General features: G+C 38.8%; 1 protein-coding gene across 1 annotated transcript; it reads right to left on the bottom strand.

Moving 5' to 3' along the window:
- Nucleotides 1-103: 103 nt before the first annotated feature.
- On the bottom strand, nucleotides 104-23,565 carry prickle1b (prickle homolog 1b). Its single transcript, XM_016443100.1, has 8 exons — nucleotides 23,356-23,565; nucleotides 6,721-6,903; nucleotides 4,531-4,644; nucleotides 3,825-3,959; nucleotides 2,704-2,907; nucleotides 2,424-2,610; nucleotides 1,299-2,144; nucleotides 104-1,210 (listed from the first exon to the last, which is right to left on the bottom strand). The coding sequence occupies exons 2-8, from the start codon at nucleotides 6,889-6,891 to the stop codon at nucleotides 282-284; spliced, it is 2,586 nt and encodes an 861-aa protein (XP_016298586.1). The 5' UTR covers nucleotides 6,892-6,903; nucleotides 23,356-23,565; the 3' UTR covers nucleotides 104-281.
- Between the last annotated feature and the right edge of the window lie 1,839 nt (nucleotides 23,566-25,404).

Raw genomic sequence — 25,404 nt, 5'->3', positions numbered from 1 at the left:
TAACAAATATACATTGCTTGCACTATTAAATAACGATTTAGTTAGTCTACATGCTACTCAAGAAAATTAGCTTTTTTGCGAATAATGGTTTTGCTATACAATGTACAAGGAAATATTACATGTTACTTTCATTGTTCAGACCAACAGCAACACAACTGACACTCTGTACTTGTAAAGAAAACTTAAATCTCGAGGAAAAACAAGTTTTGTTTTCCAGCTTCTTTAGAATCACGCGCGTGTATGTTCCAGCTGCAGCAGATGCAGGCTTTCAGTCTAAAGTCTTAAGAAATTATGCAGTTCTTGCCCTTATGACCTTTCTTTTTCAGTTTGGTCCGTGAACCGAAAGGAGGTGTTAAAGCAGTGACGCGAGTCGGATAGTCGTCTGTGTAATAATGAAAACTTTGAGATCGGGGTTTGGGAATTGGCTGACCAAGAAAGAATCCCTCCTCCTCAGACTCTGAAGATGAAGAGGAGCATGTTGAACAACAGTCATCATCATCGTCATCATCGTCACAAAGGTTTTGGAAGTGGTCCATTCGGACCATGCCCTGCTGAGCAAAGTCTGATGGGGTTTGATGATAAGAGTGCTGACTGTGTGCCGAGTGATTTAAAAGAATACCGTTCCTGGGCTCTGGTATGCTTGAGCTGATTATCTGAGGCACAACATGCAATTTACCCCGATTTTTGGAAGGCAGGTGCAAGGTATTTTCTGAACGTGTTTTCCGGCCCTGTCTGCGTTTGTGATGTCTGTTAGCAGGATGTCTCTGTGGCTCCTCCTCTATGTGATGGGTCCGTCTGCGAGTCCTCTCGCTCATGGGTGGTTGCCTCAAGCCTAATCCGCCATAATATCCTTTATCCATAACCTCGTCGGAGAACTTCACTTGCTGAGGTCTGGATTGGGGCTGAGACTGAGACTTGGTCCTTCTCAGCACTGGAAGATGCAGTGGAGAGGGTGGTTCTTCTCCAAAATAAGGTGGAATTCTGTCCTCTTCTTCCTCGTCTTCTCTCCCTCCTTGCCTCAGTGTCTCCTCACGGTCCAGCTCAGAGGTTAAACTCCTCAGGGAATTAACACTTCTGTGGAGCATTGAGGAGTTTAGTGTGCCCATGTTACTAATGTTATCACACTCATCCAACTCTCTCTCTTGGTCTTTCATGTTTTGGAGGGAGTAGATGGTCTGTCTGTCTTTGCTGTCTCCATCCACCGAAGCTCCTGAGAAATGGAAGACATGTTATGAGTCATTAAGATTAATTTAAGGAGCAAGACTCTGATATAAGCTGTTTGAAAAGGACATTCCTACCTGTAATATTTGAGAGAGCTAGAGAATCCATTGAATCTCCAATGTTGAGTTCTGCCTTCTGGAATTCACTTGTAATGCACTCCAATGAGTCTTCATACCATTGCCTAGGCTCAGACCAGAATCCAGGTACTGCTCCCTGATCCATCTCCAGCTCTTGAATCTTTCTAGCACTAGCTGGACCAGGGTGACTACCATAGGCAGAGTCTCCAAGTCCATCCTGAGACTGGGCCCAATACATTTCTGTGTGGTGCTTCTTACTTGCCAAATTATGGCTGCTGATCTTAATTTCTGGTTTGGTCCTGTTGGTCTCAGAGTCTTTCATCATCCATGGCTCGGCTGGCCTGGTGTCCTCCGTGTGAATGACACCACGGTCTCCAAATTTCAATAGCAGCTGGGTCATGTAGTCTTCATGCTCAGCCCAATCTTCCACACAGTCCTCAGGGCCTTCCTGCTCATCACGGTCTCTCCAGTAGTTGTCCTCTGCAAAGTTGATTCTCTCCAGTTGATGACACATAGTCTCCGTGTTGTCACCACAGAGACTGGAGGTCCTGTAATCTGTTGCTGAATAGAGTTTTGTCTGCTGGCACTGCTCTGTAGGGCGACTACTCTTGCCCATTCTTATGCTACGTCGAGATTCCCGTGATCTGGCAGACTGAAAAGCTGAGTCTGAAGAGTCAGAAGCATGGATGTCCTCACCTAGGCTACAGTCCTTAGAGCAGTAGATCCGGCCCTCTTTTGGAAGGAAGGGGCAGCCCAGCAGGGATGTTTTGCATTGGGCACAACAGAAGCATTTGTCAGTAGCATGCCAGTGTACACCCTCATATGTCATTTGAGCATGGTCGATTCCTGAATAAAGGTAAATCAAGTAAGAAATGCTGTACTTTTTCAACCAGATATTCATACAGGTAACAGAGTTGGCCAGTCCTGCTCCTGGAGGACCACCTTCCTGTAGAGGTTCGCTTTAACCCTAATTAATCAGCCATTTACGGTATTCAGGATTACTCAATACCTTCTAGCAGGTATGTTGGACCAGGTTGGAGCTAAAGTCTGCAAATTGGTGGACCTCCAGGAGCAGGAATAGTCATCCCTGCCATACAGTTTTTAATTGTTCCAAAGGTAACTCACCAATATTTTCCCCACAGGCCTCACAGTACTCTACATATAGTGACTCGAAGCATCCACAGCAGAAGGGACGGCCATCCTTCATGATGTACCTCTGTCCTCCTAGAATAGTCTCGCACTCAAAGCAAGAGAAGTGTTTCATGTGCCAGTGACGACCTTCAGCTTCAGTGCACTCATCAGCAAAGATTATCTATGAAGAGACACAAAATAAAAAATTTGTATTGGCTATGTACATTTAGTTTCTTTGTATATCGGTCCTTTAGAAAATTATATATATCCTCACCTCATCACAAGCTGAACACCGTGGCTTCAGAAGCTCTGCATGGTGTCTACCGCAGTAGATTTTGCCATTGTGGTAGAAATAGATGAGATCTACCAGAAGTTCTTGACAGGTGGAGCAAGTAAAGCATGCTGGGTGCCAGCAAGGTCCAGGGCCCGCTCGTGAAGCAAACACTGCCATCTCTCCACCCTTAATGTTCTCTTTACACTGCAATTCAAAAAAAGATTTTATGAGAATTAAAGGCTGGCGTATGGCTGCTCTGGCCATACAAAGTCATCCTACAATGTACTGGGCTTTATTCTACATTCTTCTTTGAAAAAAAGACATTAAGTTTTAATTAAAAATAGTCCCCCATCTCTGTTGAAATGGTCTTCTAAAGACCAACTGAGCATGACCAAATGCATAATCATGGTCTTTTTATAAGTACTTTTGCCAAAGTATTCATTTCACAGCTGCTTCCCATTATTACTACATGGCCGTTGGCCTTGGAAACAGGGGTGTTGAGTGTCCCGCAAATTTTTTTCGGCAACGGAAACCAGAGACCTGAGATTAGCACTGCTCTGCAGTGTCTTGTGTGGCAATTTGTGGTGAAGGGATACATCTGTTTTCGGAGGTATTATGATGCTAGACTTTTTTGGTTTGTGTTTATAAGTCTTCTCAACAGGAAACAACCCTCTGAACTGGCTCTCATGTGCTAACTCCAGCCCCTGAAGGAGATGGTCTTCAGCCAAAGATTGTGTGTTGTAATCCTTAATGTTTTCCATGATTTTTCTCTGTGCTTTGGTTGTCTTTAGGCCGTAATTGGACCATTTGCCTGATTCCAAGTTGTCTGATTTGCCATGACAAGTCAACACTGTTTCCAAGTGAATGTAGCATGAAGCAGAAACTGCATTTTCATTTTCAAGTAGATTTGATATGGCTAGAATTAATGGTCACAGGAACAACTATATATCTTCCTTCAAGTGTAGCAGTTGGTTGAATGAGTATACATTAAAGACATTCACAAAATAACCTTTAGGAGTTTTAATGTGGTCTCTTCCATGTCTTCCTATCTTTAATTTTGATATTTGCAAGTTTAAATTTTTACAGATGGTGGGAAAAATACCAGGAACGTTTATGCATACATGCTCGCAAACGTGCTGCAGGGCTCTGGGAAGCAGTTTTGGTGTTCCCCTCCCAAGTGCCTCTTTCTTCCTCTGAATGCTGAACATGTGGAGTTCTCGTCTCTCCTCATCACTGAGGGACTGGCAGTATCGGATCTGTGTTGAAGCAAAGGTAAAAAAGATGTGTTTAAATGAAGAACAGATTAATAGCTGATATAAGTTCTATCAAAGGCTTCAACCTCTTTTTAAGGGGTGGGAAAAGTTTGCATTTGATGCCAAAGTCGTGAGTTTCTTTTCTGGAGCTAAGTTAAAAAGTACACAAATTGACCTCAAAGTTTACAACCGACTTGTGGAACTCATACAAGATGACAAAAGACAAACAATTTGCTCCGTTTGGCCCTGCGGAGCGGGGGCGTTGGGTAAACAATGATGCCACACGTGAGGAGCCTTTTAGATCTGTAACCCAGAGTTATGCCAGGAATTTGCTAAAGTACACAGTACTAGGACTTACAGCAAGCACCATAAAAATCACAGAGGAACATTTTATTGCTGCTAGAGGAAAGGCTAAAGATACCCCTTTGTGATAGTACTAAAACATCTTTGTATGCCAACCCGAGAGGGATTTGTATGCACTTCTATCTATGCGATCTTAAAGTCCTCTAGTAAAACCGTTGTGTATTCCAGCAGTCATCTCTGTCACTTTCATCGTTCGGTTTTTTCTTCGTACCTCATTGTCATGTGGTGGCAGCTGATAGAGTAGTTGTCTGATCCTGTGTTTCTCTCCTGGGCTGTTGACATATGGCACCTTCTCCTCTGGCAGGCACGAAAAGTAGATCTGAACCTGATGGGGGAAAGAAGGCAAACAGAGAGTGAGAGGATTAGGGTTTGCTTTCAACAGCTGAAAGCTGAAATGAGACACCAGCCTCAATTGGTGCTACTACATTCAACCTGTCATACAGGCTTCTCCCGATTGTCTCCCCCAACAAGGGGGAAGTGGGTATATCATTGACCGGGACAAAGCGTTTAAACAGCGGTGTCTTGTCAGTGGCGACCCTGAAGAATATTTATGGGGCGGTACGCCATTAAAGACACAAAGATAGATGCCCGCTGGAATGTTCCTTGTGTTTTAAGTGTTACTATCCAGATGAAGGCAGATTGTTATTTCTGTAGCAGTGGGTTTGGGATGTGAGTGGGATTCGATACGGAGAGCTGTCATACAAATTGCCCTAAATTCTCTCTAAGCCTCAGGAATTATGTTTTTGCCTTCAAATCACAGTTTCTTCCTCATTCAAAGCTGATTGCAGTGCATTTCACAGAACTGAGAGAAGAGCTTTCATGAGGATGTCAGGCCTCCCACTCCACGTTTTGAAAAATGAGGAGAAGGTGGGGATTAGAAAAACATTCAGCTTCACTCCAGTCCCTCTTTCACTCTAGACCAACCTCCACCCCCATTGGTTCTGCTGCATGTGTGTTTGTGTATTGCCTTGTTTCAGGAAAGTGCCAACTATCCCCTAGACACAGTCTCGGTTCTGTTTGCTTACTGCACACAGCAGGGCAAGAAAGCAGGTTTTCTAAATGGCTGTTTTGTTGGGACTAGTGCTTGAACCACACAAGTACAATTCAAGCAGTTTAAGCCAATGCACTGAGGAACACCAGCTTTGACTGGTAATATTTTTTTAAACGGTAACACTTTACAACAAGGTTCTATAACTTAATCTAATTCAATAGCTAATTTGTACTTGTCTAATTCAATAGCTGACTTAAAATATATTATTGAATATAATAATTTATGAATTGACATTTGACAAATTAATAAATGTGGTTTAAATGTTCATAAATGTTTATCGTGCATAAATTAACTTATTGTAAAGTGTTACCTTCGAAACCACAGAGATAGTTTCAACATAATGGTGTAATATGGTTTTTCATTGAACAATGGATTTGGGAAATATTTACTAGACAATACAAGTTCTAGCAAACATTTTTGATTAATCGGCATGCAAACTAAAAAGCGTAACAAGTCATTTGATATGTTTTTAAAACAATGCTATTAATTTTCCTGCCAGAGTATGGCAGTAGTTTAAGCATTTTGCCATTAATGACTTCACTTGCTGAGACGCGTCTCAGTGGGGACATAAAATGCCTGCAACAGTTTGTACACCGCAGGGAGGATTCAAAGCAATTACCGCTAATTCTCGTTCCTCACAATGGTATTTCTTTTCTAAGAAAAATGGTTGACTTTTCAACATGTAAATATTTTCCCTCCCTAATTTTCCTAACTCTGTAGTGCTTTACTAGTTGTTCTGTCCTTTAAAAGTTTTCTGCTACTTTGAGCTGGCTTTGTGCTGCCCATCAACACCCTGTCAGTCAGATATAGTTCGCATGTGTGCTCAATGTCAAGGTTGAGAGTGTCCAGTCTCCACTCAGAAAGCTTGCCAGACTTTGCCCACGTCAAAGTGTACATTCATTAAGAGCTGTTGGCCTCCGTGCAAGGTCATGTGCAGCTGAGTTTCAGGGTAGATGAGATGCCAGCCAATGCATGCATTACCTAAACCTCACGTTCAGATGCTCAGACCCTCTTGAAAATCTCATACCCAAGTGTGAAGGCAGCCATCAAACTTCAAAAGCTTGACTGGCTGGTTTTATATTACAAATCTAAATTGGCTGAGAATCAGACTTGAAGTAAAACCACGAAAAAGGAAATGCTTTAAATCGGCTGCTTCCGTCTGGCATGAAATGTCTAAAAATTGTGGATTCAGAAAGGGAAAGACAGTTTCTGCCTGAATTTTTGGATGTCTGCAGATAATTAGAAGTATCAAAAGCATGAGTTATGCTTTATACTTCTAGTTACGGCAGTCTGCCCTTGACTTTGGTGAGAAATCTATGCATATAATGAGATTTGAGGCTTAAGGTTTACCTGCTCAGGTCGTAATCCAGGAGGAACCCATGTGTACTCCTCCAGAGCGCATCCAGAGTCATCATCAGAGGTTGAGCTCCTCTGAAATCCTATTGCCACTTTGGCTCCTCTCGAGTCCATGTCTGGTGCCCGATTAATGGGCCAGATCACTGATGTAGTCTCAAGACTCATCAGATGGGGCCACTGTTCAGATAAAAAAAGAGAGATTTAGATTTTCAAGTTTGATACCCAAAGTTTACAGCTGCATCTGTTTTGTGAAATATGCATTGTCCTTAAGGGAAGAATGTTCTCAAAACATTTTAAAATGGAGTTGGAGAGCAACTCCCAGTGCTGCGGTTTCCTTTATCTATCTGAGCTTTAAGAATTGCCAGATATTTAAAATGAAGGGAAGTTGTGCTTTGAAATGTCAGCAGAGTCTTGCCTTTCAGGCCAAGCCTTAAGCTTGCAGATAAGATGTCAATGTGTACACGAAGCAGGATTAAACACTCGTGGCTCTTTCTCCATGCCTTCTTTATCTTGATGCTTAAGCACTTCAGAGTACTTTCTGTAGATAAAATGCCTTTGGTCCCAAGGTGTTGAAAAGAACACTCCTACTTCAGGTATTTTGAATTGCAAATGAGCTCGATATAGTGTGTGAACACCCTTGTTTGGGTTGAGGTTGGAGCTTCACACAAGCCCCCTCTCAGCTTGCCCCGGAGACACAGAGAAAGTCCTAAGAACTTTTAGTCCATTATGAGATAGATTACAGATTGAATGTTTTATCATAGGTCTTGATTGTCCACTATGCGTTTAGATGGTTTCTGGTCTTGTGCATGTTATGAGTTATCTGTTATTCCCATTATTTTAACTACCCTGAGAAGCAAAGATAATAGATTTGCAATACAAAGAGGCATCGATAGATAGGGATATCTTGGGGCAGATAACATTTTCCCTGTTCTCTTAATGGAAAATGTCATTTGGATTGCCTCGATCACAATACAGCTCACCTTCTATGACCCCGGTCAAATGCGAATTCATTTCTCACATGAGTGCCCAGTAACTTCTCAGCAATTACCACACCTGAATGACAATGAATGGTCAGACCCACATCCAGTCCTCTGAACCAAGCAATGAAATAAGCGGCAGACTAGGATTTTAGATCATTATGAATGCCTTAGAAAGAAACCTGAATTATTTTAGGGCTCTCTAAATTTATTGTTGGCTTCCAGGGCCAACATACACAAGCACTCACATTACACCTTGTCACTCTCTGGCACCGACACAATGTGTGGCTTTGTGGCAAAAACAAAAACAGAACGGATCTACTCTGCCCTGTTTTCAAAGAAACATACGTAGGAGGAAAGTAACATTGAAGAGAGGTCTTTTTTAAAAAGTCGCAACAGCAGATAAATGTAAACACGCTCCAGATGTATGCCACTGATCTGACTGGCACCTCAGACAGGAAAGTGTGCATTCAGCGCTGGCCGGGAGTTACTGTGTCAAATATGAAACACTTATGAAATAAACACAGACTGGTGTGTGGATTAACTGAGGCTTGGATTACAACCATTCCACCTGAGGCTGAGATTCAACAAGCCTGGGCTTCACAGTGCCACTGTTGTCAAGCCTAGGATATGAAAGTTTCGCTAATGTAAAGTGTCAAGTAATCTAAGTGAGTTTGACATGCTACAAGCAACGGTGTGGCCAAGCAATCTTTGGTCTCAATGCATATAGAGACCAACGATTGAGTTGAATGAAACCTGTAGCCCTTCATAAAAGCATAATAAAAATTGTCACATGACCAGTGCACTAACCACCACAAACATTTATACACATTTTAATTTTTAGTTACACTTAAGCCATAATTTCTCTTGAATTGTCATGTAAACTCTTTAGTCTAACTGATATTGTATTAGTGTATGTTTTTTGTGAACTCCAATAGTTAGGTGTCTTTACACAGCAGAGTTAAGGCTGCTCTGTCCCTGGTCAAGGCCCAATGCCGCATAAAAGCCAGACTAAATTATGCTTGCTCAGACCCACCTCAGCCCCTAGTATGAAATTATACAGTTGTAATTGCTGCGTAAATGCATTTATGCCACCTCTGAGCAGCATTAAACAGTGTAAAGAAACCTGAAAGCCACCTTTGCAATGTAAATTTGCCACTAGGTAGTATAGTTCTCAGCATATATAGGCTATGCATTAATCGAACTACCATTAGCCACAGCATTCAGCAGATGAAAAAAAAAAAAAACACAAGATAATGCGTGACATGTATTTAGTCCTTCAATTTTTTAATTATGCATTGCATCATGTAAACTTGGACAGAGGAGATAAATACCTGCTGTAGCTCAATTATACCTGCACATGTACATCTTACTAACTAAATGGGACATGTCCTCCCATATTAAGATTTATACATGATAAATTATAATTTTTACTTTGGACCCCCAAATATTTTAATAATACATTACATTCCCCCTTAACTAAATTAGTTTAGCAAATTAGCAAATTTAAAAGAACACTGGCATAAATTTTAAATGAATGAGCCTCTTATATTAAAATGGTTACTAAATACTGCATGTTGATAACATAAAAAAACAAGCTGAAAGAAAAGTTGAGAAAAATCCTCCCAAATATACATGAATGTTACATTTTTCGACTATCTCCAAATGTGATTTCAATGATTAGATCACAAAATTGTCCAAAAAATGAATCTCAACATCAGGTGTAAATGGTACCTGAGATATTCCAAGTGTACATGTGCCTCCTTACATCTCCTCATCTCAGCTCCGTAATGCCAACACTTCATATGGCCATGCCATGTTATTTCAACTGCTGTTTCTGTCTGTCATCAAATGCTTATCACTCAGTCAGTCTGAGTGTATAGTGTAGAATTTCATATTTACAGTGTAAGACTAGTTTAGACTTGATTGCATTTCGAGAAGCATCTTACCTGTGTGTAATGCATCCTATAGCATTCAGGAAAAGCCTCCAATTAGTGCAAGTTACGGAGGAAGAGTCTAGCAAGCATGTCCACAAATATATCAGGTAAATTCCGTCTAAATTCCCCTAAGGGGTTTGTAGCTTGGATAGTCAGTGAGAATGCAGTTGTTTCCTGTGTTTGTGAACACGTTGAAATTAATGCATCGATGTGTGTGCCAAGTAGCATGTATTCTTGTAGTCAGACCCCCCTGGGCCAGCCCCCTTCACACTCAAGCCCTCCCCCTACACTTCAATCTGAAATCCACCCCCATCCCAGTACAACCCTCATCCAAATTCCTGCTGTAAGATAGCTGTCCACATCCCACAGCAAACACTCTTCAATCCGCAGAGCCATTTGTTTTGTTCCTAAACATTCAAAGTCAAGTACATCCTGGAAGAGTTCATACGCCATTGAATGTTGCATAAGTTGCATCAAGGGCTTGTTGTTTTCCACCAATGGCCAAGAGTTCTTGTTTTTTCAGCTACATTTATCATGTCAAGGAAGAACGGAGAGTGCTCAGGAAATATATGTTAACCTCACCGAATCAGATATGGGCTTGGAATAATGAATTATGTAACCTTTCAGTACATTTCAAGTAAACTGCTGTTGCAATACTTTATATCTGTGCATTTGTGTCCAAAATTTCTTTTGGGAAAAGGTTCCAATTAGTGCAAGTTATGGAGGAACTGCTCTATGTAGAGAGCACCCTAGTGTTCTTCCAAACCTGAATGACTTTCTTCTAAACCTGAATGACTTTCTTCTGTCCAGTGTTGTTTTGGACCCCAATTACTTTCATTGTAAGGAGAAAAGCATTCCAAATTTTCAGAATATTCTTTTGTGTTGTGCAGAAGAAAGTAAGTCATACAGGTTTGAAACAACATGAGGGTGAGTAAATGAACAAATAAATTCTGGGGTGATCGATTCTCATTCCTTAATGATTCTTTTAGTACATTATAAGGAGTAAATATGTGGAGAAAAATATATTGGGTAACATTTTACTCATTTTATAAAATACAACTGGAAAAACAAAGTTTATCTGTAATCTGTTTTCAGTTAGTGTGTTTGATTCACTAAAAAGAACCGACTCCTTAGAGTCATTCTGTAGGGAATCAGACTACACTGGTTGTGCTGTACGTTATTGATTCACTAAAAAGAACCGGCTCATCAGAGTCATTTGTTCTCTTATCAGAGAACAATGGACATACAGGTTGGTTCCCAACCCTACTTGTGATTCACTTCTTACAAGTTCTAAGGCATTTCCATAAGCTCAATATCCCCCTCCTCTTCATTCCTTCAGACTGAACTCAGTGTGTTGACAGTGACGACGGACCCAATGTCCATCTCTCACCTCCACACTTCAATCGGATACAATGACCTTATTGTGTTGATTCCTTTACAGTTCTGGAATCTCACAAAGGAAAAACCCCTGAGAAGTCATATTCTCTCAAGAAGCTTTAAGAATAATGGTCAAAAAGCATAATAAGTTTTAGGGTTGTATTTGATCTTATCTTTTTAAGAATCGCAGAGTGCATTTCAAGTGTTTAATGATAGATGTGCTAGTTTTATCATTATACTCACAAAACACAAAAGCTGGACCCTCCTCACATGCATCTCTGCTTGGTCATAGCTACTTCATCACGGTCCAGTCGAAATGCCACATTAAGCCTGTGTGAAACTGCTAGACTGAACAATTGCCAAATCATCCTAGTTAAATTTCAAGTCACCGTGAAGAACTCAAGCATCTTCCAGAACTGAGAGGTCGTTTTAGACAGCGAGATAAGATAGCAACAACAGTACAAGCAAACCAAGATGGATTTCTCTTCGGTTTTTGGCAGAAGCTGTGAAGAACCACTTAACCATCAGGATGACCTTTGTTAGAAACCCCTTTCTCTTCTTAAGATGTTTATCAGGAACACCATCAAAATGGCACAGTGATTCTTAATAAGAGAAATATGAAACCAAGAGAAGCAATGAGAAAGAAGAACCTTATTTTTCTAGAGAAATTACACCTTATTGGGAATGTTTATCTAGATATAGACAAAGAAACCACAGTTAATAGACATTGTTCCCATCATTTCCTGGAGCAGGTTCACAACCCTTCCTGCTTCCTTGGAAAGCTTAAGTTGCAGCATATTACCACTAAACCCTGCACAGTTACCTCTGCACTATCTTAAAGGGAAGGGAAGGGAAGCTACGTGAGAAACACCTAAGATTCACATCCTCCTCTTCCCATTGTAAAATGGGCCGACCTTCCCCTGGCAAGCCATTATAAGCGATAACGCATATTTCATCTCATTGCCACGCCAATTGACAAGTGTTTAAGAATGGATGCTGCCCTGCTGCATTCACATGTCAGTGCTACCTAACTAATGACGCCTTTTTCAGTGACCCCTGACCCCCGCGCACACCCTGCTCCCTCCGCTCATCTCTCTAAGTATTTAGATTTGCTCTTTCCTTCCCGTGTTAATGACAAGGCATCAATCTAATGGATCATGGCACAATTGGTCGCACGCAGCTGCTCCAATTACAGCAAAACCAACATTTGTAAGCAAATACGGTCATGTTTGTGTAAAAACAAAGTGTTGGATGCCTAGCTAGGGTTTTTTGGATTTAATTTCATTTCAGCCATTTTTATCACAGCCTCTGCAGGATGGTGATTGCGCTATTGATTTGAGAACGACCGAATTGTAATGTCTCACGCCGAATGTGTTTTAATTCACACTGTCAGAACAACACATCACAGTCTCTCTCACCTGACAACCGCAGACGGTCTCTCGAATACCATTTCTTTAGATCAGTCGTTCTGACTTAAGTAACACTGAGGATTACGGAGGAGGAAGCGATGAAGCATCGAATAGTCTTTCAGGGCATACCTGTGAATTGACACAGACTCGCTCTGACATATTTTCCCTGTCTAAATATTTGTAATGTACTTGCATTATGACAAACAGAAATGTAGTCGGCCATGTGAAATTATGACTTTAAGATCAAGCGGAGGCTTCTGCCAAATGGTTAATTTAGCAACACCTACTAACGCCTGCTTTTAAACTATAATCATTTAGGACGAACGTCACATAACATCATTGATGCTCATTATACAAGCTTGCTAGTGTGGTTTATGTACCGAGAAAGAAAGAGAAGAGGTGAGCAACAAATAAAAAAGGTTGTCTTTAGCCAAAAATGTCAATTTGTTTCAACAATGTTTTAGTCCTAATTTTTAAGGTCGCAAAATCTTAAATTGAAGATTTTTTTTTTTTTAATTATCGGTAAAACAGCTTAATGAATAAAAACAAATTGGTTGCATTTGTAAAAAAAAAAAACAAAAAAAAAAACTGAGAACCTGACAGTAATGGAAGTTCAAATAATTTCCTTACAATTTACACAAGAATTAGTCAGAATGTTCTCAGATATTCCCAAGTAAAACTACAGCTATTCTCACAAAACTTAATCCTAAACATCCATAGTTCAAATGCACAAACTAAACATTCAAGTTTATTGAAATCTCAAATGGTCGTGCCTCCATTTTCCATACAGTGCAGATCGCCAAGCATTTACTTTTCCTTCAATCGCAAAGTCCTTATTCATTACCCATTATCAGTCCATTCACATTCAGTCCACTAACACTACTGAACTCACTACTGAAGTCTGAATTTGAATTGAATTGGCTATTCACACCTGGAAACTTCCTTACAGACGTTGAAGCCTGATTAAAGTCTCACCCATTCCTGCCAGTCAAAACACCATATCCATTATCAATGCTTTAGCAAGTGCTTTTCTAACTGTTGTGTTAATATTCAGACTCACGGAAGAGTAAAAAGACACACAAGCTGGTGTGAGATATCAGGTCATAAAAGAAAATGGTAAACTTATGTGCACCAAAACTTTATAGCCTGCCAATGAATGTTTGCTAGACACCTTCACAGGGTTGTAAAGCCTAATAAAAAGGCAATAGTCATGTTCCTGAATAGTTTGCAAGTGGAAAGGTCAAATTATCCAGCATTACCGACACGTTGTAATGTGTAGAGACACGTTGTGAAATAAAGAGGTTTTCACACAAGCTAATTGAAATCCTTTGGACATTAGCCACTGTTTCGAACGGCCAGCAAGTACATAAAGGTCCCTGAATAAAAAATAAAAAAACATCGTCTTCCTATGTTAATCCCATGGGGATTTATGGTGTATTGTGTTACATAAGCCACTATTGATAGTTCTCATGCCTCAGTACAGTAAAAACAACATTATTCAATACGATTGCCACAGAAATTATATGTATCGCCCTAGACTGAAAAGAACTAGTCCTGTGGGTTAAAAAGATATTTGTATTTTGTCCTCTTGTGGATGCATGAATATCCCCATTCAGTTTGGAAACCTGACCTGAACCCGTGTTGACTGTAAAATACTGTAATTAAGACTTTAAAACACTGTAATTGCATTTAGGTGTGACTGTATTATAAAAGTATATGGTATAATGTGGAGATGATTATAGTAACGATAATATATGCGGGTGCGTGTCTGACCTCTCATCTGCAGGGATCCAGCTGCGTGTGTGCATGCATTTAGTTCATAATGGGCCCTGCTTTAATACTGGCCTCCATGCCCTCTCCTGCTTGCCTAATTTGATATTGTTAACTGATACATTCCACTTTAAAAAAGGAGAGGTCACACTAACCTCTCCAGACACAGGTGGGCTTACCCGCAGAGGATATACACTTTCAGAAGTTAAACAATGAAATAAAAGACATGCACAAACCCATCAATTTTATTTTTGTATTGTTTGCTGCAATAATGCCCAGGTCTCATGTCACACCAAAATATAGTTTATTTTAAAGTTGTACACTCTCAGAAATAAAAAAAAAGATACAAAAGTTGTCCCTGGGGACAAGTTGTCAAAAAGGTATAAATATGTACACTTTAGGTACTAATATGTACTTTTAATGTCCTTATATGTACAATATGTAAAATATGTACATTTTCAAAGGGTACTGCCCCAGTGACAGCTTTTGTACCTTTCTTTCTGAAAGTTTAAATGAAGCCTGTTTTTAGGATCTTTTTTTTTTGTCTTGTGACATAATTTCATATATTATGAACAATTACAATAATTAAATAAAAATAATTATATATTTCTTTTTTTTAAATTGTAATTCCAGTTGTTCTTAATGAATATTTCTCTAACACAATTTTCCCCCACTGTATTTGTAGTTCACAATATCTGTAATGCAATGTTTATATATAGAATACTGCATCAAATGCATGCTATTAATAATAATAAGTATATTATATAAACAATAATAATTACTATGATTATTACTGTTATGTTATAAACAACTAAATTTTTTATTGTTTTTATTTATTACTTTTAAGCACAACAAATGTAATAGTAATAAAGACTGCATTTTTTTCACATTATGCTAATAATAATTAATTTTTGTGTATTTTTGCGATTAATTACTATTTTCTTTACAATTATAATAACTGATTTTAATTTATTTATTTCCTTTGTCTGTTTGTTTCTTTGTTTGATTAAGTTTGGGTTGGAATATGACCCATACTGGATGTTCTAGACTTAAAGAGACAAGGTACACATACAGTGTCCACCAGGCCATTTGTCTGACAGCCAGCAATTTTTAACATTTAAGCGTATATGTTGTACATGTGTGCATTCATTACTCATAATGAGAGCTAAATTTAAAATCCTGCAACCACAAAATCATGTGTAATTAGAGGTGGTCTGAAAAAGTTCTTGAGGGCCTCATGTAGAGAGCTGAAGACCACCCAGCCCAACAACAACCCTCCTCAAACTCCACTGAGAGCATCAGGCCCTTACATCTACATTTCCTAATTACAATCATTTCCCTCATACCAAATGAACACCGAACATCTGCTCCTAATGCTGCTGACTGTGATTATTAAGGAGATTTTACTCCCAGGTCGACACACAGAGGAAGCGCAACAGACAGGAATAACAAGGAGAGGTACAAGTCCGTGCGATTTGTTTTTATTAGCGAGGATACACTGAAACATGTTGAAGCAATGAGCCTGATATGCTTTGCTAGTTCATTAGTTAGTTTTTCCTGGCTCCGGATCCTGGCATGCAGTTTAACCAGGTGCCGATGAAGAAATCATTGACTTAATGTGGTTGACGAACCTCACCGTCTAATGTCAGTTTACACTCATGTGGCTGTAACAAAAACTGCAAAGTACGGCTAGCGGCGTGTTTGGTGATAGGAAAGCTCTAAGTAAACAACTTTTGTTAATGAGCTTTAAATGATTAGTTTAGTTACTCAATCTTGAGTAGTCATGTATAATACACAGAAAAGGATGTAAAACACAGACACCTTTCACATAAGCAGTTGCGTTGCTGTTTTACAAAATGTTACATAAATAATTACGCTCAGCTGTAGTACTGAATTACAGTTAAAAGAACCAATCATATTTTTAATAGTAGAATGGAAGCCCCGCCCCATTGATAAGGAAGCCAATCACCTTTTTCAAAGAGGCGGTGTCTGTTTGTTTACTTTCAAATGTGTGTTAGCTTGCCTAGCTTGAAAAATACTGTTTATATTTGCAGGTTTTGTGCTAAAGAACTGCAATTTATGACACCGATGTTAATGTCTCATTTCAAATATGATATTGTAATGTAAAATTGACAAATATTTCAGTCTTTACCTATAGAACTGTACTTGGATGACTGGAAATAGCTGCTCTGGGGAGTTTCCAAGATGGCTGCTGAGTGAACAGACTTGTTTGACTTAATTTAGTCAAGCGGTGAGTATTGTTTTTATATGTGGTCATTTGTTATGTTCCATGAAATGGAAATTCATCTTATCTACTTTTAAAGGCAAGTTATTGATCGTATTCTGAACAATTCATCCAAGTATATTTTTAATTTCTGAATATTCTTTGACCTCATAATTTTTATTCAAAATACCATAAATCAAATCTTCTGGAGAAAGACTGCTAAACCCCACTCCTTTCTCACAAATGACTGCAAGCTCACATTCAGATCTGCCTTTATCCTACCAAAAACCAATGGATTGAACCAACTTTTTTTGTTTTTTGATAAGCTGTTTTACTCTGATATATATCACAATATGGAAAAAGATCTGTCACTGCTTCTATTTCATTGCAACTTTAAATGTCAAATGGCATTTGTGGTCCTAAAATCCAAAATGAAACCAAGAATGTCCAATTATTTTCAAATGCTGAAGTTAGCATACCTATTTTTGGCCAAATGGTCAAGTGTTAGTAAGTGATCTGGAGGCCACCTACACACCGTTCGGAGAGTGCCAAACACAGACTTCAGTCATTCTGATGATAAATTGTGCAACAGTGAATGTTATCTTGCATCATCCCCATTTGGAGGGTAATTATTCCTCTCTCAGCAGGGAAATGCAAGCCAGAAAACCAAGAGGGGAGTATGCAACAGTAATGACCCCCAGGGCAGGTTGATTGTTTGGGCTTAAACACACATAGGGTGTTATACAATCCAGCAGTTTCACATAATTCATAAGTTGGTAACATGACAAGCCTGGTGCTAATCACCAACCCTACTTTTTTACAAACAAGACTGTACTTTACTTTCACTGTGAGGCTATTTATACCTGTGCTGCTTTGGGGTCTCAGTGATGATACGTAATTCAACACCATGGGATGATATAGTAATCCTCACATAATGCCTGTGTCAGGGGCCCCTCTGACAAAATAATGCTATTCTGTTCTTTAAACCTGGGCTGATGCTTTACTTCCTCTGTAGCTTAATCATTTTGTGGGCATGTGGTTATTGTAAAGTGATACTGCACATCTTTGGTGCTGCAAAGACACTGATATCATAATTTGGTCTGTATATTGTCATCTAATTTATGATGTGTTGTGAGATGTTTTTAAATAAATCTGCTTATCTTCTGCAGATGCTGCAGAAAAAAACATTTTGGCTCATTAGGCATGAAAGAATTGGGTCATGGGAATGTAACGTATAATCATCCTCATCAAGTCCCTCTGAGGAGCAACAAGTGTTATTGAAAGGTAAAGCCCTTTGTCCCTGAACAGATGTCAGGGGCCTTTTGAGAGATTCTGTTTTTCTAAAGTAAACTGCATGCATGCACACGTATATACAGTGTGAATTTCAGCAGCTTCATGGCATGAAAACCATAGAAGCAGAAAGGATGAGTCTCCAAAACAAGCCTTTGCGTGTTAAATTTCACAGCTGAATGCATATAGATAATGAATCTTGTCCTGACATTTTTCTTTTTCTAGAAAAGCAAAACGGTCTGGTTTCCGGGGGTTCATTCATATTAACACACAGGATGATTCTTTACAACTTGTTATTAATGCTAGCTGTTAAACCCCCATACCTTTACCAGCCAAACACAAGCACACAATAAAATCTCTGTTTGGTTGCAGTGTGCTGGAAAGCCCCGAGCATTCATTAGTTAACCACAGAAAATTTATAAGCATGTCTTCCATCCCACGCTATGCGGAAGAAGCCATTACTGTATCTTAAAGGTGAAATGTTTTTTGAGGTTAAAATACTTAATATGCAAAACCAACTATTATAAAATTGTTTCATGATTTTTCTAATTGCTCGTAATTGCTTCCAATTATTGCATAATTTTTTTTAATGCATATTGTGCTCACAAAGAACTACTACGAGCAAACAAAACATTTTAGACCTGAGCATAACAAGAAAAATGGTTTTTAATCAAAAAAAGACACATCTAATCTTAAAGTGTGAAAGCAACATACTGCAAATTTCAGTAGGCTGCATGTATCTATTTTATTTGTTTTTTTATTATTAATACTTGGTGTAGAGTGATTAGATGGTAATATAATTATGAGTAGCTGACAAATTTTCAAGCGGTTACAAAAAATGTCCAACAATGTGACGTTATATTTATACTATTATAAATGTATTTCTCATTTTTTATAGTTACTGTATTAAAAGTTTAAAAATATTTTTATATCCCATTGCGTATATTGAAATAATTTGCGCCAAATGTTATCTAATGACTATTTGTGATCAAACTGAATATACACATACTTAAATTGTTTAGATTTGAGAGCTGGCTAGATATTCATTGAATAAAGACTTCAATTGTGATCTTTTCCAAACAGAAATCTATTATATAGTGCCAGAAGCCCTAGAATATAATGAATGATTGTTCAGACTACTTTTACTTTTAATAGTACTTTTATTTTTAGGCACCATGAGAGATAGACATGAAATGATGAGATTGACATGAATGGGAAATGTTGCAGACTCAATCTGAGTTCACATCGCCCATATTAGCACCATGGCTTAATGTGTTTGAGCACGTGCATTAACCACTAGGCCATGACTCTGACAGAATATTCGACCATCAAATGACTGGTAAGCATGTGAGTGAGAGAGAAACACAGATTCATGAGTGCATGTACTTAAATAGGGACATCCTGATTGAATTTGCGACTGCAAACAGCATTGGCTTTTTAAGGCCTGGTAATGTGACAACATTCACATGAGAGTAATCAGAGGAGGAAGCGGGAAATCCATTTGCGCACAAGCCAAGAAATCTGTCTCTGAAATATCACACCTACTCTTATAAAACAGTTACAGTTGCAATGTAAATGTATATTTAATCTCAATGCCAATCAGTTATCATATCAGCGGAAACATTGATCTGTGCTCCTTCTCAATCCAAACAGCCGTAATTCAAGCAGCCTGCCACCTTTCAGCTGTCAGGATGACTGTACAATCACGGTTGAGATGCCCTTATCTCCACGCTGTCGGAAGCGGCCAGCTGCTGAACGTCTGCCACACGTGTTTACCTTGTCTCATCCTCACACTCTGATTATAAGGCAGCTGCCGGCAGCCGTCTGTCTGACTGAGCCAAATCATTACCTGCCTTTAATCTCCTGCTCTGATACTGCCTGTTGTGGGTAATTACTGCGGTGCCAAATCAACTTGTTCTCACTTGCATTTACAAAAAACTAAACAAGAAAGAAAAAAAAAAAATCAAATCAACTGCTCTGATCCCTTGGCTTTGCAAAAGATTGACTCTTTCTTACCTCATACTCATAACTCATTTGTCTCCTCCCTTATGTGTTCTTTCAACTCAGATTGTGGAATATGATGTTTTTTAATATCGACCCGCTGTTCCACAACATGTCCATAAATATGATTTGGTTTCGTGAGCGAGCCAAGGCCAGACATTTGTGTTTCATTTTTCAGGCACCGAGTAATTAGAAACAACTCAAGCATCTCCCACATTGAGCCAGACAAGTGCGTTGACCTACAAGCTGTCAGTCATGGCGGCTTATTTCCATTTTCTCAGTTTTTCTGTGCTCAGTTTTAATCAACATTCTTTAGCTTTCAATAGGATTTTGTGTTGGTTGCTATACTATTGTTCAAAAGTTTGGGGTTGGTAAGATTTTTTTAAAATGCTTCTGAAAGAAATCTTTTAAGACTGCATTTATTTGATAAAAAATACAATATAATACAATAAAACACTCATATTGTAAACTTATTACAATTTAAAATAACTGTTTTAATATATTTTTCAATGTTACTCATGATGGCAAAGCTGAATTTTCTGCAACCATTCAGCAGCCTTCAGTGTCACAGGATCCTTCAGAAATCATTCTAATATGGTCATTTTGTTCTCAAGAAACATTTCTTATTATCAATATTGAAAACTGTTGTGCTGCTTAATGTTTTTGTTGAAACCACAATGCATTTTTCAGGATTCTTTGATGAATAGAATATACATTATAGATGTCTTTACTGTCAATTTTTACCGATTTAATGTTTACTAAATAAAAGTATTAATTTCTCTCTCTCTCTCTCTCTCTCTCTCTCTCTCTCTCTCTCTCTCAAAAAAAGAAATCTTACAGAGCCCAAACTTTTCAGTTGAAGCAAAAGAAAACATGTCAGAGTCATTTTGAGCCAAAGTGCAAATATGGCTGATCATGTTCCCACCTTTTTCATTTATTGTTGATATGATTACCCTGGCACTAAAGACTACAATGGCACTACGAACTTCAAACAGCTACTAGCATTGACTTGCATTGCTTTAGACTATTTGGCTTCGCTGATGTTGTTCTCGTTGCTATCTGAGGAAATATTTGTTGTCTAAGAAGTGGTCTGAAGCAGTTGCTAGTTTAAATACCAGCTGGCCTGTATCAGAATCTGACTCTTTGACTCTTTCAGCACAACTAGAGAGAGCAGCATGTTTCTGGCCCCCTCTCCATGCTTGGCAGCATTCACAGGCCGGGCAGATAGAAAGCTGCTAAATGTGAGGTGATTTGCATAGGTGAGCACACATCAGGGCCTCTCAGCATAAACGGGCCACTGTGAACCTCCTCTGCTCGCCACTAGTAAATCAACACAGATACATATACAAGCACTCCTCAGAGTATATCCTGTCAGCCAAGATCTGGGGTTAGAATCGCTCTTTCTGTCCTTTCTGTCTTGTAGCTACACGCACACACACGGACTTGTTCTCACACAAATAGCCCTCTATTACACATACTAGACAAATTTATCTATCATATAAGTTCCAAACACAGATAGCTTAACCAACCCGTACTAAAAAAGCTTAAAAATGTCAAGACGAGCAAATTTGTTCAAGATTTTCTCATCACACAGAAATTCACATATCTACTCACTGTCTAACTTATGACTTTACCTTACAGTTCTGATTTCTTTTCCATAATAGTCAGTTGCACAACCCAACAGCAAACAAAACACACAGATATTTAAGCAAGCCAAGAGGACACACTACATCACTCTCTGAAACCGAGCTTCACATGTGGTCGTAATGGCTCATTTATTAACCGAGTCTTTACATAATCTCAGATCTCTGTTTGGTGCCACATTTGGAAATCTACCACTTCCACTCAAGTCACCTGCGAAGCCCCAGGGGTCTAGTTAACTGGTTTGTCATTCACTCCCACATGGAGTGTCTTAAAATACCAAGCATTGCTTAAAGGAGTAGATGTAGATCACCTCAAAGCTGCTAATTCTGGTGCTACAACTTAAACAGTCATTTTTAACATGTTACAAAATTAACTTTAGTCACTCACTTTTGTTGATGCAATGCTGTAATTCTGCCCAACGCTAGCCAACATGAGGCTGAGTGAACAATGACACTATTTTTTTGGGTTAAACTTTCCTGTAAATACGGGATAAAATGTAATTTTAAGGTGGACTAGGTTTATTAATTTGATAATGTATTAAGTTAATGTAAGTTAACGGTTGTTCTGGCGTATTTTTCGTATCTGTTGCTGAGCAACGGACACGAAGACATCGTCAGGCCATTCACAAGCAAAGCAACCGCTAGAGGACACCAACACATAATTTACAAAGTACTGGCTCGTTATCCTGGCTCAAAAATAAGAAACAGATGTACATTATGCGGTTTAAAGTATATTTTTTATCAAAATACTACGCTTACGGAAGATATAGTAAGACCATGTCCGCCATTCAGGCTAATACGAGTCTACACAAATGTTTCACAGAGAACCGATAAGGTAAGAGTCTCTTTCGATTTATATGGAAATTGTCCCCAACGGCTAGTATTTAACAACTAACAGCATTCTTTTCTTTGTATTATGGAAAAGGTGAGTCTTTGGGTCATGGATCGGTGAGCTACATGTCAGGAGACCAAACGGCACCCCGATTGACAGGAAAGAGAGGACACTTTAATGCCGGTAGTGACCTGAGTGACAAGGAGCAGCTGAGTGTGTGTGTACACACACATCTGGAGACCCGCAGGGCTTCACACCAGACATCCATATGCTGTAAGTCACCGTGCGTCTTTACGCACTATAGTTGGTAGGTAAAGTGCGGTGTTTCTACAGTTTAAGCGATGTTACACATATATAGAGTTCTTTTCTTTTTCACAAAAATGCAGTTACATCCTGAATCATTTGTGTTCATTCCGTCAGTTTTTTTTGTTCATTAGTCAAGTTATTCAATTAAATACATTAAAATGGTATGCATACACAAATGTGTTCAATGCTTTGGATTTCTAAACTTAGAATTGCGGATCTTAAAGTAAAATGTCTAAGCGGTTTAACCGGAGACTTGCAGCTATTATAATGTCTGTCAGCATTTTAATTTATTCTTATTTTATATATGAGAATCATTTATGTTTTGATAATATTAATTTTGTCTTACAAACCAAAGTCAGTGTAGTGTAAAGCCTATTTGTTTGCTTGTGAAAAGAAAAAACATAAAACAGGGCGGACCACTTTAGATCCCCCATAATTGTGTGTCAATGTCATTGTTATTTTGCTATTTTGATTGTATGTATTTTAGTAGGCTACTTTTTACTTCATGGTTAGACCACTTGACATTTTGGGGTCATCAAATAATTTATTTAGTTATAAACATACAAAAGCAACATGAATAAAACGAATACATTTTAAAGAATTTGCATTTAAAAAAATCATTTTATTGTACGTTTTCATTAGCCATTGACCCACACGCGCATAGAAACTTCACGCACTTTCGTTGCTTTCCATTATGGTACCTTTAATTCATGCCTACGCAGCTGAAAAAAACTGTTTCTGATTTCCCTGTGTTTTTGCACATCACAATACTAGAATTACTAGACATTTTACGACCCTGTATTTTTAAAAACAAAACAAAGCAGCTTATTTTAGGGCATGCAGTAATACTTAAACATACTTACGGGGACAAAATTAGTTGATTTATTTCCGTTGCTGTTAGAAAATATTCACAAATTGTGTCATTTGCTCGAGTCCAGAAGACAGAAAGTAACCCAGCGGTCTTTGTAGAGGACGTGGAGCTGTTCAGTATCCAAATAACGCGAACCAATGGGTCAGCATAGCGGAGACGCAGAAAGCGACTTTGAATCCCAGCTGCAATGAGTAAACACGCAGTCTGCAGTCAGTTAAAGAGCCTGTGTGTTCAGTGCGCTGAAATGACATGAGCGATACTCTCCGCTGATTGGCTCAGACGCGCGGCCCCCTCCAATTCCTCCCATACACACACACACACATACACACATTCTTGCTTCTGCTCTCTCACTTTCCGAGGGGTCCAAAGTAAATTAAACATCAGCGGACGAATGAATGAAATCAGAAATCAGAATCTTAACCCGTTCACACTCAAATTATGTTCTGGGGACACAAAAATATGTTCTGCTGTAAATGCAGCCATAATAGATAATCAATAGAAGAAAAAAATCTATTTATGACAATATTTTATTGGTTATTTCTAATTTGCATTACATATATGTTTGAACATTCAGGATTGCGAGATTTAAACTCTGAGAATCTGAGATATAAATTCTGAGTTTACATCTCACTACGCGAGTTTATATCTCGAGTTAACATTTTGCAATTATGAGGTTATTCTTTCTGCGAAAGAATTCCAAGGGGAAAAAAGTCAGAATTGTGAGATATAAACTCAGATATGAGATATAAACTCAGTTCTGAGAAAGTCAGAATTGCGAGATATAGACTCCGAATTCTGATTTTACATCTTATATCTTAAGTTTATATATTCTTTCTGCAAAATAATTGCAAAAACAAAAATGTAAACACAGAATACATTTATTTATTTAGCCCATGGCAGAAACAAGCTTCCATAGTATTGTTATTCCATATAATTAAAAATTAAATATAAAACAAAGTCCTACACACTGCTATACTTTTGCACACTCCTTTCTTTATTGAGAAACCAACATTTTATTCTTATTAGCTTTTCCATTCATTTTCATTATTTTATTCTAGCATTTTCAGAAAATAAATAAATATAAAAATAAAATAATGACAAAACTGGTCTACAAACAAAATCACCCGTAGCTCTCAAATATCATATGCACTTGTGCATATTTAATTATGGAGTGTCAACACACAACACACCAGGCCTGATGTCAGTGACAAGACATGCGCGAACCAATAACACTGCATGTCATTGACATCAAACCTGATGCGACAAGTCTTGACTCACCATATTTTTAGGGCAAAGAGCACCCCAGTTGTCTGGGACTGTGTAAGTCTGGCAAGAGAAGGGAGGTAGTGAGATTGACTGCACTCTTGAGGCTCCCCAAAGTGAAGTGGCTCGCTTAAGGGCACTTACACACTCCATACTTGACATGTTTGATTGAAAATGTAAAATTAGAGGCAGAGCTTTGATTCATATCAATCAAATAGTTATTGCATATCCAGAATTCCCATCCTATAGATGACTCAAAGTGCAATTAGTTTAATGCATTAACTGGAATGTTGACAGGTTAATGCTACACAGCTGAGTCTCTTCAGCCGACAGTCTCGTTTGTCCTGTCCATCAGTACCTTGTTACTGTGTGTTTGCACTGAGACATTCACTTTACAGCTTTAGAGTACAGAAACATCACTTTTCTGACACCTTGACAGAACCGGCTCCACAACTCTCGATAGCAGACGGCCTGGGCCCCTGACCTAATTCACAGGGCTGCCCCTAACACACATACACAATGACAGGAGAAACCCCTTTCTACCATACATTTTAATCTCAGGGGCTTATCTCCCTATTCATCTTAAGTCCGCACACACACTGACACACATACATATGCACACCTCCCACAATTGGAAATGTATAGTCAGCTTGTAGATCGTTTTCTCTCCCTATCTCTCTTTCCTCTCTCCACCTGCTCTTCACAGACAAGGGCCCCTAACAGCGCTTTAGGCCTTTATGTATCCCACAGACAACTGAAACACTAATCCTATTTACAG

Source organism: Sinocyclocheilus anshuiensis, unplaced genomic scaffold (assembly GCF_001515605.1).
Source record: "Sinocyclocheilus anshuiensis isolate Anshui unplaced genomic scaffold, SAMN03320099.WGS_v1.1 scaffold916, whole genome shotgun sequence".
Taxonomy (NCBI): Eukaryota; Metazoa; Chordata; class Actinopteri; order Cypriniformes; family Cyprinidae; genus Sinocyclocheilus; species Sinocyclocheilus anshuiensis.
Note: the sequence above shows the minus strand (reverse complement) of the source record. Positions and strands in the feature narration are given on the sequence as shown.